Source organism: Stenella coeruleoalba (assembly GCF_951394435.1).
Source record: "Stenella coeruleoalba genome assembly, chromosome: 2".
Lineage (NCBI taxonomy): Eukaryota > Metazoa > Chordata > Mammalia > Artiodactyla > Delphinidae > Stenella > Stenella coeruleoalba.
Genome location: NC_137147.1, coordinates 73,133,218 through 73,152,516, shown reverse-complemented (window position 1 = coordinate 73,152,516; position 19,299 = coordinate 73,133,218). Strand labels below are relative to the sequence as shown.

General features: G+C 60.7%; 1 protein-coding gene across 1 annotated transcript; it reads left to right on the top strand.

Annotated features, from left to right (window-relative positions):
* The first annotated feature begins 546 nt into the window (after nt 1–546).
* CARMIL3 (capping protein regulator and myosin 1 linker 3) lies at nt 547–17,664 on the top strand. The gene is made up of 40 exons (XM_079913907.1): nt 547–773; nt 2,224–2,318; nt 2,627–2,677; nt 2,782–2,841; nt 2,927–3,042; nt 3,247–3,344; nt 3,574–3,644; nt 3,748–3,821; nt 4,056–4,131; nt 4,212–4,300; nt 4,747–4,841; nt 5,068–5,154; nt 5,363–5,472; nt 5,598–5,675; nt 6,236–6,312; nt 6,392–6,496; nt 6,591–6,660; nt 7,101–7,182; nt 7,311–7,407; nt 7,556–7,610; nt 7,691–7,863; nt 8,106–8,174; nt 8,385–8,478; nt 8,567–8,665; nt 9,099–9,227; nt 9,417–9,530; nt 9,981–10,156; nt 10,947–11,034; nt 11,176–11,313; nt 11,592–11,655; nt 11,760–11,968; nt 12,367–12,467; nt 13,106–13,421; nt 13,754–13,882; nt 14,859–14,925; nt 15,030–15,119; nt 16,562–16,680; nt 16,772–16,946; nt 17,118–17,228; nt 17,352–17,664. The coding sequence occupies exons 1-40, from the start codon at nt 734–736 to the stop codon at nt 17,375–17,377; spliced, it is 4,113 nt and encodes a 1,370-aa protein (XP_079770033.1). The 5' UTR covers nt 547–733; the 3' UTR covers nt 17,378–17,664.
* The last annotated feature ends 1,635 nt before the right edge of the window (nt 17,665–19,299 follow it).

Sequence of the window (19,299 nt, the reverse complement as noted above, 5' to 3'; positions counted from 1 at the left end):
CCTCCAGGACCTGAGCGTAATGCTGGGTGTGGAGGTGTTTGCAGAGCTGCCAGCTGGGAGGAAGTGGCACGGGAATTCCCAGGTGCTGCTCTCAGCCTCACACCCGCGGGGATGGTGCCAAGAACACCGCAGGGATCCCCGAGGCTGGGCGAGCGGAAAACGAAGGACGAAGTCCCCCACATTCAACCATGTCCTCTGCCGGCATCGCCCTCGGCCTAGAGTTTCTTCCTTCGAGGGTCAGCGAGGACGCGCTGGACGGGTCCCGAGCAAGCAGTGAAAAGGGAGGAGCCTTGCAAAGATGACCCGGCGAGGGGTACCCAGGCCTACGAACAAAAGAAGTGGGGTCTGCTCACGGTGCCCGAGGAGTGAGTGACACGGAAATTGGGGACGCTGCCCCCCTTCCGGGAGATGGCCCGGGCTGCAGGCGACACGCACAGGGCGTAGCACGCTAGAGCCGGCGGGAGGGGTGGGCGCGAGCGCTCTCAGGGTCTCACGCGGCTCGGAGGCGCGGCGCGCATGCTCAGTCTGGCACCTCTCCGGGCGGGGCGGGAGACCCAGCGCTCCGAGGCGGGGGGAGTAGCGCTCGCGCAGCCGCCCCTCACAGGAGCGGGCTCAGCGGCTGCTGCAGCGCTCAGCGCCGGGGCCCTGCCGGAGCCGGGTCTAGCATGTGCCGCGTCTCCCCGGCGGTGGCGACGGCGGCTCCTCTGCAGCAACAGCGGCAGCAACGGCCGCCATGGCCAAGTCCAGCGCGGAGCTCACCCGCGAGCTGCAAGGTACGAGGCTGCGGTGGTCTCCGGGACGCCCCGTCCGGGAGCCTCCCAGACCCAGTGCGTTCCTCCCCGCGGTACACCCCGGTGCCTTCCGCCCCTCATGCATCCGGTTCCAAGGCAGCTCCCTGCCCCTGCATCCCAGCTCGGGGCATCGCTGTCCCAGAGCATCCTCCGCTGCCCCTCGCCTCACCCCGTCAGGACCTACGTGTCCCAGAGCCGCCCGTCCTGATCTTCAGTGACAGGTGCAGTCCCTTCACGCTCCCTGGGGCCGACTCTCAGCGATTCTGGCCCATCCCTCGGCGAAGCATCCAGTGTCCCCTCCGGAGAATCCCCGTTTCCCCGCCGGGCGGGGCCAGGCCAGCCCTGCCGGGTGATGGGAGCTGCCCCAGGTCCTGACCTCCTCTGGCCTCAACACCCTCCCTCCTCTGGGCCCGGCCCCGGAACTGGCTCCAGAGGCCCCCTAGCGCCCCGGCCAGTGGGGCAAAGAAGGGAGTCAGGGAAAAGGGCCTGGACTGGAACTAAAACCAGGAGCAGGGTCTACTGAAGCTTATCTACCACAGCCCGCATCCCAGCCTGCCCCCTTCTCTCTACCCCACACCCACACCTCACGGCCTCTCCTGTTTGCCTGGTTCTCAGACTCAGACCAAACCAAGGCCCGACCCCCGAGCACTGCCAACCCTGACCCCCAGAGGCAGGAGCACAGGCTTGCCCACGCAGAGACCAGGACGCTCAAGGATACTCAGAGGCACGCTGCCCCGTGGCGATTTCCCACAGCTCCACAGGCACACAAACACAATCATGAGATGTGTGTACACACATCTTTACAGAAGCCGCACACACACGCACGCACACGCACACGCACACACACTGGGATATCTGGATGATTCTGCCAGCAGATGGGTATGGAACTCATTTAAACACTAACTCCTTCCTACCCCGCAGCTCCCACCCACACCAGAGCTGGCTGGCTCCGTGCCCCTTTCACAACTGCAGACACAGCATACTCATTCACACTTACCCATCCCCACCAAGGCCACACACGGGCTCCCTGGCATCTTCTTTACATGCGTAGTAAAAGGTAGACACTCACACCCAGACCACCTAGAATGCAGCCGAAGGGATGCCCTCCACACCCCTACACACTGACTCACTCTGTATGTGTTGACAGCTGCTGGAATGCACGGGTTGGAAAAATCCTTCACACTCTCCCACAGTGTCACTCAGCTACTGTCCCCCGACTCAGGAACGTCAGGAGCCAGAGTTTTCTCCACACCCCACTGCCTTTCTAATAGAAAGAGAAAAGTCACCCAAGAAGGAAAGGTCTCGGTCCCTGTCCTTCTCGGTCTCTCTCTGATTCTCTCTCCTCTCCTCTGCCCCTGCCCCTGGAGAGCCTCGGGTTTGCGGGGGCGGCCAGGGTCAGGGGAGCTCTGAGCAGCCCACCACCCACCTGCAGACAGCATCCGGAGGTCCCTGAGCCAAGCGGCTGTGCTCCAACAACATCGTGTCAAGCTGGAGACGAAGCCCAAGAAGTTCGAGGACCGAGTGCTGGTGAGGACACTGGGCTGGGGGAGGGGGGGGGTCAAGAGCACCTGGGCTGGTGAGGGCAAGGAGCCTGGGGGGACAGGGGAGACAGAGGTGGAGGGAGAGCTGAGAAGACATAGCCTGGGGGCAGGGGGAGCCTGGACGGGGTGGATGTCTAGGAGCCTAGGGTGGGGCATGTGAGAGAGGGGGGACTTCCAGAGCAGAGGGTCAGCTGGCAGGGGGTGCACACAGGCTGAGGGGGCTAACAGAGGGCAGGGTGACTAGGGCCTAGGAAGCTGCCGTTTGCTGCTGACGTTCTTTTCCCCTCTCTGAAGGCCCTGACCTCCTGGCGCCTCCACATTTTCCCCCTTAAAGTCCCAGCCAAGGTGAGTTGGGCCGATGAGCCGGAGAGCACCTGGCGTGCTCCCCTCTGAGCCCGGCAGCCAGGCCCTGACCATGAGCTGGGCATCCCCGTGTCCCCTCCCCCCAGGTGGAGAGCTCCTTCAATGTCCTGGAGATCCGCGCCTTCAACACGCTCAGTCAGAACCAGGTGAGCACCAGGGCTCGGGCCCCACTCCTGGGCCAGCGGGAGGAGGGAGCCCGCACCTGAGGCCCTGCTGCTTCCTCTCCCCCAGATCCTAGTGGAGACAGAGCGTGGCATGGTGAGCATGCGGCTGCCATCGGCCGAGAGTGTGGACCAGGTGACGCGACATGTGAGCTCTGCCCTCTCCAAGGTCTGCCCTGGCCCTGGGTGAGTGGCAGAGGAGGAGTCTCTCAGGGGTCAGACAAGGAGACCTCCTTCCTCCCTCTCTCCTTCCCCTGGGCCCCCGAGACATCAAGGCGAAGAGCTCTTGTGTCCCTATTCCTGCTTTTCCTGGGGATCCAGAAGCTATAACAGGGTAAGAATTGAGAGCCTCTTTCCACCCATCTTGGGATGGATTTGTTCATTTTCCAGGAGTCTAATCCGGCGTGGAAATGCAGATACCCCAGAAGGGCCCCGAGACACGTCCCCCAACTCTGAGACTTCCACGTCCACCACTCACAGCGTCTGCGGTGAGCAGGGGCAGACTTGAGGAAAGTGGGGCCTACACCACCCTGCCCCTTGCTCAGAGTCCTCTGTGTACGGGCCTTTGCCTGCCCTGAGACTCCACGGCTCCCAGACCTCAGAGGTTCATGAACCCAGGACACTGGTGCATAAAGTGACCTTGACCTTTCCTTGAACTCCAAGCCTGTTCCCCACCCCCTTACCGCTCAAGGAGCCAGCCCATCTCCTGCCCCACAGGTGGCTTCTCCGAGACCTACGCCGCCCTGTGCGACTACAATGGGCTGCACTGCCGTGAGGAGGTGCAATGGGTGCGTTGGGCCAGGACCGGCAGGCGGGCAGGTGGGACCCAGAGGGAGGGGGCAGAGGAGGAGGAGGAGGGAAGCAGGTGTGAGTCAGTTCCACCTCTCCAAGGATGTGGACACCATCTATCATGCCGAGGATAACCGGGAGTTCAATCTTTTGGATTTCAGCCACTTGGAGAGCCGGTAAGCAGATGGGGTAGAGACTCAAGCCCCCATTCCAGCCCCAGCCCAGCCCTGGCCCTTCTAGGCTCTCCCTTCTGGTCCTACCCACAGCCCAGGCTGTGTCTCCCAGCCCCCACCCCCCCTGCCTTCCACCCATCTAGGCTTTCCCCAGCCCAACCACCCCAGCCCTAGTCTCTTCCTCCCGGCCCTAGCCACCTGCTCACCACCTTTCTGCCGCCCTCAATCTCCCCACAGAGACTTGGCCCTAATGGTGGCAGCCCTGGCCTACAACCAATGGTTTACCAAACTCTACTGCAAGGACCTGCGGCTGGTAGGGTCTAGGAGGGGCCGTGGGGAGGGGAGAGTACTGCCCTCTCTGGCTCCTGGTCACATGACCCCCTCTGTCCTCAGGGCTCTGAAGTGCTAGAACAGGTGCTACACACCCTGAGCAAGTCGGGGAGCCTCGAAGAGCTGGTGCTGGACAACGCCGGGCTTAAGACGTGAGGCCAGCCTCCTCCTTGGGCAGTGGTACCCCCTTGATGTAGTCTTAGGGCCCCAGAACCTCAGAGCATGATACGGGCCTCTGCACCATCTCATCCAGCTCCTCACCGTACAGAAGAGGCCCCAAGAGGGCACAGAGCAAGCCAGCCTAAGCCTCCCGACCCCCAGCTCCACAGCCTTCCCCCGTACCGCCATGCCCCGTCCCCTTCTGCCGTCAGCCACCGAGCAGAGTGCGCTGCTCCAGTCTCGAGGCCCCAAAGCTGGGCTTTGTCTCAGCACAACTTCCCAGGTATTCCGGAGTGACGGCAAGCTCCCTGGCAGGCCCCGAGCTGCTCCCCACCTGCGGGGGCCTCCAAACGTTGCAGCCCCAGCCAGGCAGGCAGGTGGAGGAGGAGGGGAAGCCCAGGGCCTGGGACAAACACATCCTTCCTCCCCTTCCCTGAAGGGACTTTGTCCAGAAGCTGGCCGGGGTATTTGGGGAGAACGGGAGCTGTGTGCTGCATGCCCTCACTCTGTCCCACAACCCCATCGAGGACAAGGGTGAGCCCCAGCCCTGAATCCTACCCCCCATCACAACGCAGACCCCATCCCAGCCCAGAGCCCAACCCGGTCTGAACAGGGGCTCTCCGACCTGATGCCAGCCCCTGCCCCAATATGCCATCCTTGACCCCAGGCCCATACCCCACTCAAGCGCCCAGTCTGGCTCTGCACCACCTGCCCCCACTGCCCATCTCTCAGTGGGCCCCTTTCTCTCTCCACTCCCCAGGTTTCCTCAGCCTGAGCCAGCAGCTCCTCTGCTTCCCCACTGGCCTCACCAAACTGTGCCTGGCCAAGACTGCCATTTCCCCTCGAGGTACCTGCCCCGGGACCCCGACCTCTGACTCTGACCCTCCCCCAGCACTGCCTGGGTGTCGAGTCCCAGAGGTGTACCCATACACTCACACGGCATCCCAGGGATCAAAGAAGGGAAAGGAGCCACATTTGGAGAGTGGGGAAGAGTTGTATGCAAGGGGAAGAGTTCATGGGGGTGGCCAACCCAGCCCAGTGCCCGCTGTGCTCAGGGCTCCAGGCGCTGGGCCAGACCTTCGGGGCCAACCCGGCCTTTGCCAGCTCCCTTCAATACCTGGACCTGAGCAAGAACCCTGGGCTGCTCGCCACAGATGAGGCCAACGTGAGTCCACGAATATAGCCTCAAGCCCCTGCAGAGGCCCACTCGGGTTTCAGGGCCTGAGGTCCTGGGGAGGGGAGGGGTTCTGTCACCCCTTCACTTGCAACCCCTCTGTCCTTCCTTCCCAGGCCCTCTACAGTTTCCTGGCCCAGCCCAATGCCCTGGTGCACCTGGACCTGGCGGGGACTGACTGCGCCATCGACTTGGTGAGGGGCTGGTGACGGGGCAGCCAGCCTGTGGTGATCCGGGGAGGCTGGGGTGGGTCACCCCCTCCTTGAGTACAGAGGTGGGCAGAGCTGGCAGGATGGCTTCAGGTTCAGCTGAATTACAAATCAACGCCAAAGCTCACACCTGTGCAGCATTTTATCCGTGCGCCGCCAAGGCTGTGCTGGCTGTGCCTGAAAGCCAGCCCGGATCTGTTCCTCAGCCGTGAGCCCCAGCGTAGCGCTGAGTCCACCGGAGGAAAGGACTCCTTCCCTAACTTGAACCAGGCACCTTATGAGCTTGTGGGCACCCTGGCTTTACACATCCACTGCCTATGAGCCTCTCACCCCCTGGGGGCCAGGCAGGTGGGAGTTGACCCACTTTCCACAGAGGGGAAACTGAGGCTTGAAGAGTCTAAGTAGGCAGGCGCAGCGGGGCCCTCACAGACTGACCGCAGAGGACGAAGCGCCAGGACCTTGGTTGGGGGGGAGGAGGGAGTCCTCGTCACCCCTCCCAGAAGCCCTCCCAGCCCGGTGAGACGCACCCTGTCTCCACCCCACAGCTTCTGGGCGCCCTGCTCCACGGCTGCTGCTCCCACCTCACCTACCTCAACCTGGCGCGCAACAGCTGCTCCCACAGGTGGGAGCACAGGGGTGCAGGGAGGGGCGGGGCAAGTCGTGGGCACCCCCTCCCTTGCTGACCCCAGGCATCTCCGCAGGAAGGGTCGGGAGGCCCCGCCTGCCTTCAAGCAGTTCTTCAGCAGCACCTACACCCTGAGCCACATCAACCTGTCGGCCACGAGGCTGCCCCTGGAGGCCCTCAGGTCGGGTGGGTGCAGGGTTGGGGGGCGTCCGAGGGGGAACCCTGGGAGAAGGGGGTGAGGGGTAAAGGCGGGCCTGCTGACCTTCCTCCCACAGGGCGCTGCTCCAGGGCCTCTCCCTCAACAGTCACCTCAGTGATCTGCACCTGGACCTCAGCAGCTGTGAGGTGAGCCCTCAGTCCCCCACCCATCACCCCACCGTTCATTTCCCTAAGTCAAGCTCTGGCTCCGTCCTGCCTCCGCGCTACCCCTCAGCGACCCGCCCCCGCCCTGACCTCACCCCCACTTTCCCCTCTCCGTCTGTGGTCTGCGGCCCTCTTTCTAGAGGTCATTTTCAGTCTCCAGATCTCCTCGCTGACCGCTTTGGGGTGGGAGATACCAGGCTTTCCCACCAGATGGCAGGAGCGAGCTGTCTCCAGAGCAGCAGCCTGGACATTTTTCTGGCTGAAGGGAGGGGAGAGAGCCCTAGGGAAGGATCTGGTATAGAGCAGGGGCCTCCAGATTTCACACCCGAGAAGACCTGGTCTGACCTTGAATCCTGGCATGACGCCTCTTATCTCTAAGCATTAAAGGTGCCCTGTCTTCCACCCACACCCTGTCCCTGCAGCTCCGCTCAGCTGGAGCCCAGGCTTTGCAGGAGCAGCTGTGGGCTGTCACCTGTGTGGGCAGCCTGGACCTGTCAGACAATGGTGAGTGGGGGCGCTTCCCTTCCTGGGGGCCAGGTGCGGACAGGGGCCTAGAGCACGGGGGAGAAGCCCTAAGGAGACTCCAGTGAGTTTCGGGCCTCAAGGCCAGGCCTCTCCCATCTACTGGCCAGGGTTCGACTCGGACCTCCTGACACTGGTGCCCGCACTCGGCAAGAACAAGTCCCTCAAGCACCTGTTCCTGGGCAAGAACTTCAACGTCAAGGCCAAGTGAGGGCCCCTGCCTATACCCACAGACCCTCACTCCATCATCACCTATCCTTGTGGCTCACTGTGTTCCCCTTGACCGCCCCTCCACTGCTCCACTAACATGACCCCAGCACCCTCCCCTCCTACTCTGAGCCCCGACTCCCCGCAGGACCCTGGAGGAGATCCTCCACAAGCTGGTGCAGCTAATCCAGGAAGAGGACTGTGTGAGTGCCTGGGCCTGGGAGGGGACCTGCAGTGACAGGGGCTGCAGGGACTGGGCCAAACCCCCGACTTGCCCACACAGTCCTTGCAGTCACTGTCAGTGGCAGACTCCCGGCTGAAGCTTCGCACCAGCATCCTCATCAACGCCCTGGGCAGCAACACCTGCCTGGCGAAGGTGGATCTGAGCGGCAATGGCATGGAGGACATCGGGGCCAAGATGCTGTCTAAGGCCCTGCAGATAAACTCCTCCCTCAGGTGGGGCCCACACCTGGACCCTCTCACCTGGAGCCCTAGCCCTCCCCCACGCACATACATGCCCTCCCTGCTGCCTCGCTGCTCTGTACCCCAGCTTCCAGGAGACCCTTAGTCCCAGGACCATCTCTGAGTCAGCCTCATTACCCAGGAAAAGAGGGAAGGCTCCCGAGGGGGATGTGTCCCCTCCCCCTAAGAGAGACCCCGAGGGAGGGGTAATACGCTAATGCTCACCCTTTCCCCAGAACTATCCTATGGGATCGGAACAATACGTCTGCCCTAGGCTTTCTGGACATTGCAAGGGCCCTGGAGAGGTGAGTAGACCAGGGCCCTGCCCTGATGCTAGCCCCCAGCTTCCCTGTACCTGGACCAGGCCTGAACTATACCAGCCCCACCCCAGTCCACCTGACCTACTTGCATAGAAGTGTTAGGAAGGACCACAGAAGAGGGAAATGGTCAGCAAGAGGTGGGGTCTGGGGAGCAGGAGGTTCTATCCCACCCAGCTGAGCCACTCTGTCCCACAGCAACCGTACGCTGCGCTTCATGTCCTTCCCCGTGAGCGACATCTCTCAAGCCTACCGCAGCGCCCCTGAGCGTACCGAGGACGTCTGGCAGAAGGTGGCGGCCTGAGCAGGGTGGAACCTGAGGGGCAGGGGCCCGCCCACATCCCCTGGCCCTCACCCCACCCACCCATCATCACCTCCAGATCCAGTGGTACTTGGTGAGGAACAACCATTCTCAGACGTGCCCGCAGGAACAGGCTTTCAGGCTGCAGCAGGGCCTGGTGACCAGCAGCGCCGAGCAAGTAAACGTTTCCCTCCGAGACACAGGGGGCACACGTGGGGCATGCAGGGCACAGGGCTGATGTGATGGAGCGCAGGTCGGGGCGGGAGGGGTCATGAGAGAGGCATCGTGTGGTGCCCATAAGTGGATTGAGCATGTGGGAGAGCAAAAAGACAAGACGTGCAGAACGTGGGCCCCAAACATGAGAGAACATGTGTGCAAACAGCGGGGGTCCCAGACAAGGGGTCCCAGGACTGTGGGAGCTCCACTGAGTGTTCAAGAGGGCATCCCAAGAAGAAGAGGGAACAGGCCATCGGGAGACATCACCCTTACCCCTGTCGGTGCCAGCACCAGTAGCACTGCCCAAGGGGGCCCAGAAATGGGGCGCCTGGGGGCCCGCCTGGGAAGGTGGAGATGCAGGAGTCCCCCTGACACTCCTGCCGCCTGTGATGCAGATGCTGCAGCGGCTGTGCGGACGGGTGCAAGAGGAGGTTCGGGCGCTGAGGCTGTGCCCCCTGGAGCCCGTGCAGGATGAGCTGCTCTATGCTCGGGACCTCATCAAGGATGCCAAGAACTCCCGGGCGGTGAGCCCTCCGCAGCCCCGCCCTCCCCTGACGGTCTAGAGAGCCCAAGAAGGCCAGCCCAGGAGTGTCCAGGCCCAGGAGCGCCCATGGACAGCACTGCCTGTCCCCCCAAGTTTTCATGGCCTCCTAGGCCGGGGACCCAGCGAGGCCAGACTGTGACCTACTGATCAGAGCCCCTTTCTTCCCCAGCTGTTTCCCAGCCTCTATGAGCTGGGCCACATGCTGGCCAACGACGGACCCGTGAGGCAGAGGCTGGAGTCAGTAGCCAGCGAGGTGTCCAAGGCTGTGGACAAGGAGCTGCAGGCAAGTCCTGGGGAGGGAGCCCGGTGCTGACCAAGGCCCTAAGCACGGGCCGAGGCCAGCACGGGAGGATTACCGTGGGCAAGAAGGAGTTGCAGAGCTGAGAGCACCTACACTCCCACTGTGCCAAGGCATTGCTAGAGACCCGGCCTCAGATATTTGCTGCTCGTTTCAACCTTAGCCCCTGAACCCTGAGCTCTCCCTCTGGACTCTGATCCTTGGACTGACTCTCCCCTGTCCATGTGTCCATGTAGTAGGATGCAAAGGACACTGACCAGGATGTGGGGAAGCCTGAGTGTCCAAGGCTCTGCTGCTAACCAGCCCTGTGACCTTGGCCGGCCCCTCAGTCTCCCCACGGGGGGCTGGAATAGACAGGCTGGAGTCTCTTCCACTGTGGGGCCAGCCCTGACCCCGCCCTCCTTGGGGCTCTGGCCTCCTTTCCCCACGTACTAGGTGATCCTGGAGTCCATGGTCAGCCTAACGCAAGAGTTATGCCCCGTGGCCATGCGGGTGGCTGAAGGGCACAACAAGATGCTGAGCAATGTGGCTGAGCGCGTCACTGTGCCCCGGAACTTCATCCGAGGGGCGCTGCTGGAGCAGGCGGGGCAGGACATTCAGAACAAGCTGGAGTGAGAGGCGGGGGTGGGACTGGAGGGGGGGGCTGGACTAGGCCTGGAGCACTTAGGGACTTGGGGGGGCCCAGCCATCAGCAATGAATAATGAATGACACAATCTACATTACGAGGGATGAATCTTTAACCAACTGCAACCTTGCTATTCAGGGTCTGACTCATCTCTGCCCTAGCAGTCTAAATGCTGAGCTGGGGTTTAGGAGTCCGAACAGTGCACACATGTGTACACGTACACACAGCCGCGCACATACCCCCAGGAACTGACCTCTAGAAACAGAGCACAGCCTCCTCGGAGGTGTGGACAAAGAATTGGGGTGCGTGGACTGCGCTGCCCATCCCCCCAAGTTTTCACGGCCCCTAGAGCTCTCTCTCATTCCAGTCTGGGTGCCACCTCTCACTAAAATGAAGGAAAATTATTACACAAACCCGTGAAATGGCCAAGCTCAAGAAGTGCTGGTTCCTGCTCTTACAGCAGAGACGGGCAGAATTCACTCAACACCTCAGTTTACCTTGCTCTGTCCCACTGGAGCTCCAGGGGCCGGACCCAGAGCCCCTCTGCCCCTCCTTGCCCTCAGTTCGTCTTCGTCCACCCTCCGCCTCCACACACGCCTAGGCTGGAAGGGCTGTGGGTGGAGCTGGGTGGTGGATCCCAGGTGCCTCATACAGCAGCTGTGTTCTCCGTGGGCAGCCGGGGCGGCTGGCCCGCCCCCTCAGGCGTCTGGGGAAGGCTGGGGCAGAGGCTCAGGGGCAGGGAAGGAGGAGCTGAGCCACGCCCCTGTGCCCACAGTGAAGTGAAGCTCTCAGTTGTCACCTACTTGACCAACTCCATAGTAGACGAGATCCTGCAGGAGCTGTACCACTCCCACAAGAGCCTGGTAAGACTTCTGGGCCTCAGCCAGGCCCAGACATGTCCTCCACCCCGCATCGCCCGCACCTTCCCCCACCGGCCCTCCCTGTCAAGGTCCTGGGCGGTGGGCGGCCTCCTTGGGATCCTGTTCACACCTGTCCTTCCCTAGGCCCGACACCTGGCCCAGCTAAAGACACTGTCAGATCCGCCAGGGGGGCCGTGCCAAGGACAGGATCTGTCCTCCCGGGGCCGAGGCCGGAACCATGACCGTGACGAGACCACAGATGATGAACTTGGGACCAACATCGTGAGCACCCCCACTCCCCTCCTTAACCTTGGTCCTGCCCCTGCCCCTGCAAAACACTGTCCCCTTCTACTTCCCTGGACTCCACTCTCTGCCCCTCGCCGGTCTCATCCCCTTGCCCCGGTCCCGCCCAGCCTCTTCCCTTGTCCCATTGCCTCAGCCGCCTAAGGACAGGGAAGCGGGATGGACTCTAAAGAGAAGGCTTTATGAGGAATGGGAGGCTCCAGGCGAGGCTCCTGGCGTTTGCCACCTGGCCCCACCGTATGCCTCCGTCTCTGCAGGACACCATGGCCATCAAAAAGCAGAAACGCTGCCGCAAGATCCGGCCAGTGTCTGCCTTCATCAGTGAGTCTTCCAGCCTCCGCACTGATGGCCCTGATTCCCTTTCTTTTATCTCTGCCTCTCCAGCCTGCTTTCTCCCTGTCCCTCTAACGCTGCTCTCCCCACAGGTGGGAGCCCTCAGGACGTGGAAAGCCAGCTGGGGAGCCTGGGGATCCCCCCTGGCTGGTTCTCAGGACTCGGGAGCAGCCAGCCCACAGCTAGTGGCTCTTGGGAAGGTCTATCTGAGCTGCCCACTCATGGCTACAAACTAAGGCATCAAACACAAGGGAGGCCCCGGCCCCCCAGGACCACCCCTCCAGGACCTGGTCGGCCCAGCGTGAGTCCCTAAAGCCCCACAGGAGGACCAACTCCACTTAGCAGTGCCAGAGCCAGAGATTCTAGCTCTAGGACACCAGTGCCAGAGGTACTAGCCTTGGGGGATTCGGCAGGGGCCCAGGCAGGCCGTGGAACCGAAGAAGAGGAGTTATCCGGATTGGATGGAGCTAGACCTTGTCACAGATAGGAAATCTCTGTCTGCTAGACAGTGGCAGTTCTCCTTTTGGTGAGAGAGAGTCAAGAGTCACCAAGTTTAAGAAATGCCCAGGTATCCTGAGGTCTAAGTTTCCATGGGGCCAAGGAGAGGCAAGTCCAAGTCCAAAGGGGAAGGCCTTGAGTGGATGGGAGGAGGGCTTCCTCACCCAGATGGGATATCCTACAGGACTTTCCTCCCAGCAGGCGCCAGTACCTGGGACCCGTCAGGAGAACGGGACGGCCACCCGCCTGGATGAGGGGCTGGAGGACTTCTTCAGCCGAAGGGTTATGGATGAAAGCTCCAGGTGTGGTGCCCAGGCACACCCCCAATTTCAGCAGGCCCCGAGGCCCTGGAGGGCTCCCGTGTCCACCCATCTCCCAGAGAGCCCTCTCCAATGGCAGTGCTCCAAATCCAGTCTCTCTGGGAGATTCCCCCACGTTCTCTTTCCTCCACACCGAGCCCTTAGCCCATGTTCTCTGAATGTTCTCTGAATCCCCTCATGACAGCAGAAAAGAATGGGACCAGAGTGAACCACCACAGCGGGGTTGGGGTTGGGGGGATAGCAGGCCCTGGAATGGGGTGACGGTTAGTGGTACCAGGCCTGGAGGGTGTGTTCTGTCACTGTCCTGCACACACTCCCCGGCATCTCGCCAGAAGGAACTGGGTCACTTGGAGAGGCTGAGAGGAGATGGGGGGAGGGGTGCCTGGGAGGGAAGAGGCTGCTGGAGGGTTGTGACAGGGAAGGTGAGGACACCATCCCCTGAGAATAGGTGGAAAGGGTTATGGAACGGCAGGAAAGACTAGATGAGACAGGATAGCTGGAGGTTCCGGAGAGCCAGGACTGGCCTAACGCCAGCACCACCCTGGGCCCTGAACGACCTCGGCATCTGACCGAGGTATCTCCCCACGACTTTGTCACTAACCCACCCCGACCCTGCCCAGCTACCCCCGGACTCTGAGGACCCTGCGGCCAGGCCCCTCGGAGCCGCCACTCCCTCCTCTCCAGAAGAAGAGGCGCCGAGGCTTGTTTCACTTTCGCCGGCCCCGGAGCTTCAAGGGGGACAGGGGGCCAGGGTCCCCCACCATCGGGCTCCTCCTCCCTCCACCCCCGCCCCCGCCCCCGACTCAGGAGAGCCCCCCCAGCCCAGATCCCCCCAGCCTCGGCAATAATTCCTCCCCCTGCTGGAGCCCAGAAGAGGAGAGCAGGCTCCTCCCTGCATTTGGCGGGGGCCGGGGGCCTTCCTTCCGCGAGAAGATGGTAAGTGAGGCAGGGGTGCTGAGTCCTGGTTTGCTGCCCCACACATAGCCCATCCACGCACCCCACGCTAGGCAATTAACGGGAGATTGTTAGCACTCGGGAACTTGGTCATTCCAGTTCCTCGCTCCTGGGCTCCTTGGGCTAAGCCTGGTGACGCAGCGCATGCTGGGAGTCCACCATGCAAATAAGGGCAGTGGAAAGACTCAGAGGGTCTGGATAGGGCTTCCCCAGGCAGAGGGCTCTGAGGGGTTGGGGGCCTCCCCTGCTCCCTTGCTGCCTGTGGAGCCCCTTCTCCATCGGGAACTGATTCTAAACCCGAAACCTTGTTTCAGGGCACCGACGGGGCAGAGCCTGGGGAGGGGGGCCGGGCCCCTGGGACAGCACAGCAGCCAAGGGTCCACAGTGTCGCCCTTCCTGGGTTGGGAAGAGCCAAGGGTTGGAGCTTCGATGGGAAACGAGAGGTGAGCGGAACCTGGGGAGGCGAACTGAGGGTCCCGTGGGTCCCTGCATACCACCCTCCCCTCCCCACGGCCCTGCAGTTGGTAGGTCAGTGGAGAGAGCGACACTCTGGAGTAGAAAGTGTCAGCTGCAGTTCTGCCCCTACACTTGCCGCACAACCCTGGACAACTCACTCTGGAGCCTCTGCTTCCTTATAAATTGTGTGGCCCTAAAAATACTTACCTCTAGAGCTGTTTCCCAAATTTTGATTTGATTACCACTTTTATGACTGCTTTTCACCTTCTCCACATACCACGGCATTATTTACATAATATTTTTATTTAAATCAACTCACCTTTTTTTGAAGATAAATTTATTTATTTATTTACTTACTTATTTATAGCTGCGTTGGGTCTTCATTGCTGCGCGCGGGCTTTCTCTAGCTGCGGCGAGCGGGGGCTACTCTTCGTTGCGGTGTGCGGGCTTCTCATTGCGGTGGCTTCTCTTTTCGCGGAGCACGGGTCCTAGGCGCATGGGCTTCAGTAGTTGTGGCTCGTGGGCTCTAGAGCGCAGGCTTAGTAGTTGTGGCGCACGGGTTTAGTTGCTCTGCGGCATGTGGGATCTTCCCGGACCAGAACTCAAACCTGTGTCCCCTGCATTGGCAGGGGGATTCTTAACCACTGAGCCGGCAGGAAATCCCTCAACTCACCTTTTTAAACTCAGTCTGGACCTAAGCATTCTCATCTTTAGAATCACAGGCTTGTTGTACTAGTCATGTTTTTTTCTACTACACATAAAATAAACACATATTAAAATAACCGTATGTTCATTCGTGTAAACCATTTCTTATGCCCCTAGGGGTGGTATGAGTGCCACTCTTTGGGGAAAACAGTCCGAATGTCTAGGGACTAATGAGATGCTAGAGCAGAAGCCCCTTGCTAACTGCAGTCCCCACGCAGAAGGGACTTTTTTAATGACCTGACTCAGCTGTCCTTTCAGGGCCCAGGCCCAGACCTGGAGGGCAGCGTCCAGCCTTGGCAGAAACGGCGCTCCTCGGACGATGCAGGTGAGAATGATCGCCCTCACGTCCTTCCTTTGCCCCGTCTCTCAGGGCCCCTGCTAACATGCCTTTTCCCCTTTCCCCTTTCCCATCCCCTCCCTCCACTCCAGGGCCTGGAGCCTGGAAGCCCCCACCACCACCCCAAAGCACCAAGCCGAGCTTCAGTGCCATGCGCCGAGCAGAGGCCACGTGGCACATAGGTATGGAAAGCCTCTTCTCTGGCAGCAGCTCTGAAGGCCCGGGTTATGTCCAAAGAGACAGAAGCCAACTAAGGGGGAGCAGTAAAATGTCAACACTGTGCAAATGCTTCAGTATAGCTACAAAACTACATCCAAAAGAAACAACCCAATCCAAAGAAAGGTCCCACAGAACAGAAGTGGCTTTGCCAGGCTTAGCCTACAAGGAACAACACTTCGTGGGCGGTTCGGGGAATTCTCTAGAGCGGGGGCCATCAGCAGAACGGCACCCTCTGTAAAGAAGGACTCTCTCTCTGCACCCCAGCTGGGGAAAGGGTGGGCAGTACCAGCCATACCAGGCCCACCTCCAACACTCCAGTCTCCCCCCAAAATAGTTCACCAGGCCATCCTCCGCTCACGCAGAAAGGTACCCCAGAGCAGGGGCAAGAGCCCCCTGCCTCGGAGGTCAGACACCCTGGGTGTTAAGTGCCGGCTCAGTCACCACCCACAGTGTTGACAGGTTATTCACCTTCCAGAATAAAGGGCGGGGGAATCATAGTATGACACCTCCCTTCTGCTGGGTTCAGAGCACCTTTCACTTAGGGAGCAGCTAAAGGAAAGCCAGTCAGCTTGGCATCAGCCTCAGTTCCCCCAGGTCTGGAAGGTGACCCTCCAACAACAGTGACAGGGACAAATCTCCCTGGAGAGGTTGACACTCCCTTCCGTCCTCCACTCCCACCCCAGGGCTAGGGCATAAGGGCGCGGTGCGGAGCCAGGCTGGCCCGAGGCTTGGCAGTGCCTGAGCTCCTGCCCCATCCTCCAAGGCCTACCCAGCGCCGGGGTCCTCTTCGCTGATGATCCCATCTCCCACACAGACTAGCTAAGACACCGGAAGAGGGGCTCCATCCTTCATTTAGGAGACGGTGATTGTCGGGTGCTCCCTGCACACACCCTAACCGCCGGCACCTTCCTGGGCTTCCTCACGCGCACCTCACAGATACACACACGGACAACCCCAAACACGTGGCACATCCTGGGGTCCAGGGTGCCTAAAGCCACGGAGGCAGGGTAGGGGGAATGGTGAGGGTGCCAGGCACCTCTCCTCCAGACTCACCATCTAAATCAGACTGGCGGAGAGTTCTAGGAGCGCCAGGTTGCAGCCTTGGCAGGGCGCCGGGGCACTGCAGCCCTGGATGGGCAGCCATGCCTGCGGAACCGGCAGGCCGCGGGCCCTGGCTCTGTCCCTGCTCTTCAAGAGGGTCAGCCAGAGCCCCCTGCAGAGGTGACAGGCTCAGGAGGATCCTGGGGACCATGAGAGCAGAAGGGGACATCCGAGGCAGAGACATGGGAGCAAGTGGGCTTGGAGGGGAAGGTCCTGGCCTCCAGGGCTTCACAGGAACAAGGGACAGGGAGGGCTGTGCAAGAATGTCTTTTCCTGCAGTTTCTTCTCTCTTCCCATCCCCCAGCTGAGGAGAGCGCCCCCAACCACAGCTGCCAGAGCCCCAGCCCAGCATCCCAAGATGGGGAGGAGGAGAAGGAGGGGGCCCTGTTCCCAGAGAGGACGGTTCCCGCCAGGAACGCCAAGGTGAGAGCCAGCAAGGCGGCGGGGAGGGCACTTTGAGGAGGCAGAAGGACAAACTGACTGACTGAGCATCTTCCTTCTGTGCCGGCTGCAGGACCCTCCTTTAGCTCTGCGGCCCCCCAAGCCGGTGGCTGTGCACAGGGGCCGCCGGCTCCCCCAGGAGCCAGGGGGCACGGAGGAGGCTGAGACTGGGGATGCGGCCCCAGGAATGAACAAACCCCGGCTGAGGCTGGGCTCCCAGCAGGACCAAGAGGAGCCTGAGGTCCAAGGTCTGCCACCTGGCTAAAGGGGGTGTGGGGCACCTCTGGGGCCTTGCTGCCCACATCGGGTCCCTTCCTGGGCACAGGATGAGTGACAGACAGCCAGAAGTCATAGCCTGGATGAGTGCCCAGCCTGTGAGCCCCACTCATGGGCCAGGCCTGCCTTGACTGTCATTTCAGGGCCCCCAGATCCGGGCCGCCGGACTGCCCCCCTGAAGCCCAAGAGGACACGGCGGGCACAGTCCTGTGACAAGCTGGAGCCTGATAGAAGACAGCCCCCTGACCCCACAGGTGCCAGAGGGGGGGGCTAGAGGGTGGTCCCCCTTCCCACCCATCCATGTGACGAGGCCGCCCACACGGCGTGGCTGGCTCTCCCTGCCTGGGAAACAGGACTCCCTGGATTTCCCCCAGCAGGAGCCAGCGAGCCAGGAACAGGGTGACAGCCGCTGCAGCACCCCCCCAGCCCTCCTCTCGACATGTGCCTCACAAGGACTCAGACCCCCACCCATCCCCGCACCTCCAGGCCCTTCTGCCAGCCCCTGTCCCACGGACGCAGTACAGCAGGATGAGGCCTGGGGGTCAGGAAGGGAGGGAGCAGCCTGGAGAGAGAGGTTCTGCTTGCTCTGCAGACCTGGGGCGTGGGGGGTGTCTCCTCACCTGGGAGGGCAGATCTCTCCCTCTGTCCCCAGGGGCTCTCTCTCCACTTGTATAGAATAAAAAAACCAAAATCACCACCTGCCCGAGTCTCTGCTGTTTTCCCCATTCTCTGCTTCCATTTCCCACCAGCTGCTCCCCTTCCCTCAAGCCCCACAGTGGGGAAAAGTGGGGAACATCCCCCCCAGAGATGGGGCTAGAGCTCTAAGGGGAGAGGTAGGAAAGACTGGAGAGCTGCTGGATGGGAGGGGACTCAGAAGTCCCCAAGAAGGGTGGCTGTTATGTGCAGGGTCTTGGCTGGGCTGGCTGGAGAAGCGGGGGCACCAACACCAGTGTGTGTTGGGCTTTGGGGAGGTGCAGTGGGATTGGGGAGATCCCAGTGTCCCAGGAAGAGACTGGGGAGCAGTGTGCTCTGTGTGTGTGTGTGTGTGTATATGTTTATGCACAGGCAGGCTCACTAATGGTGGAATTAAATGGTACTGTGTCATCCTGGGGGCACCATCAGTAGTCAGAAATCTCAACAGTAGAGTGGCCTGCAGGTGAGCGGAAGTGCCTAGAGCAGGAGAAGATCGATAATTAAAATTAATCGTTTCTCATCAGTGTACTAACAAATACCAGCTTGGCATTCAAGACTGGGCTCAAGGACTTCCCTGGTGGCGCAGTGGTTAAGAATCCGCCTGCCAATGCAGGGGACACGGGTTCGAGCCCTGGTCCGGGAAGATCCCACATGCCGCGGAGCAACTAAGCCCGTGCACCACAACTACTGAGCCCGCATGCCACAACTATTGAAGCCCAAGCCCGTGCTCCACAGCAAGAGAAGCCACCGCAATGAGAAGCCCGCGCACCGCAACGAAGAGTAGCCCCCGCTCGCCGCAACTAGAGAAAGCCCGCGTGCAGCAGTGAAGACCCAACGCAGCCAAAAATAAATAAATGAATAAATTTATATTAAAAAAAAAGACTGGGCTCAATAGCCTCTTCCTCTGTGAAGCCCTTCCTGATGCCTTCCCCTGACTCATCCAAATTGAGCCCTCCCTCTTTGTGGCCCGCTGCATCCTGAATAGGTCCGTACTTTGCACCTGTCATACCTCATTGCATTTGTGCATTGGCTGATCATCTCTGTGTGATTTTTGTTCCATACACACGCACCTCCCCCAGGGGCAGGAGCTGGGTCTTATTTACCTGTGTAGCCCCAACCTCTGGCACAGTGCCTGGCACCCAGGAGATGCTCAATAAATGGCTGCTACCTTAATACACAAGCAGTTTCGGGGATGGCGGGTGAAGACGTCTTGGTGACCCCTCTGTCATACTCATCCCAGATCACCATGTACCCAAATGTCTTCACTCGTGGCATGCAGCTTCCCGGGCAATTGCTCACTTCCCCTGGCCTCACTAGAGAATGATTGTCTTGTTTCCTCGAGATCTGTGTGTGGCACGGCCCGTCCTACAAGGATGTGGCCACATGAGTTGAATCTCGGGGTGGAGGGGGGAGTTGTGGGTACCAGGAAGATGCCTCAGGAATCAGTCCAGCACATCTCCCCCTATCTTCAGGGGGCTTCGCGACCAGGATGTGACACTGTGTTCCCTTAAGCGATTGTGTCCATTTCCTCGTCTCCCTGTTAAAAGGTGGCTAGGGAACTTTGTATTCTCAAAGTTATGAGCCTTAGCATGGTACATGATGGTTTTTAAGAAGCACGTGAAGATCTCCATT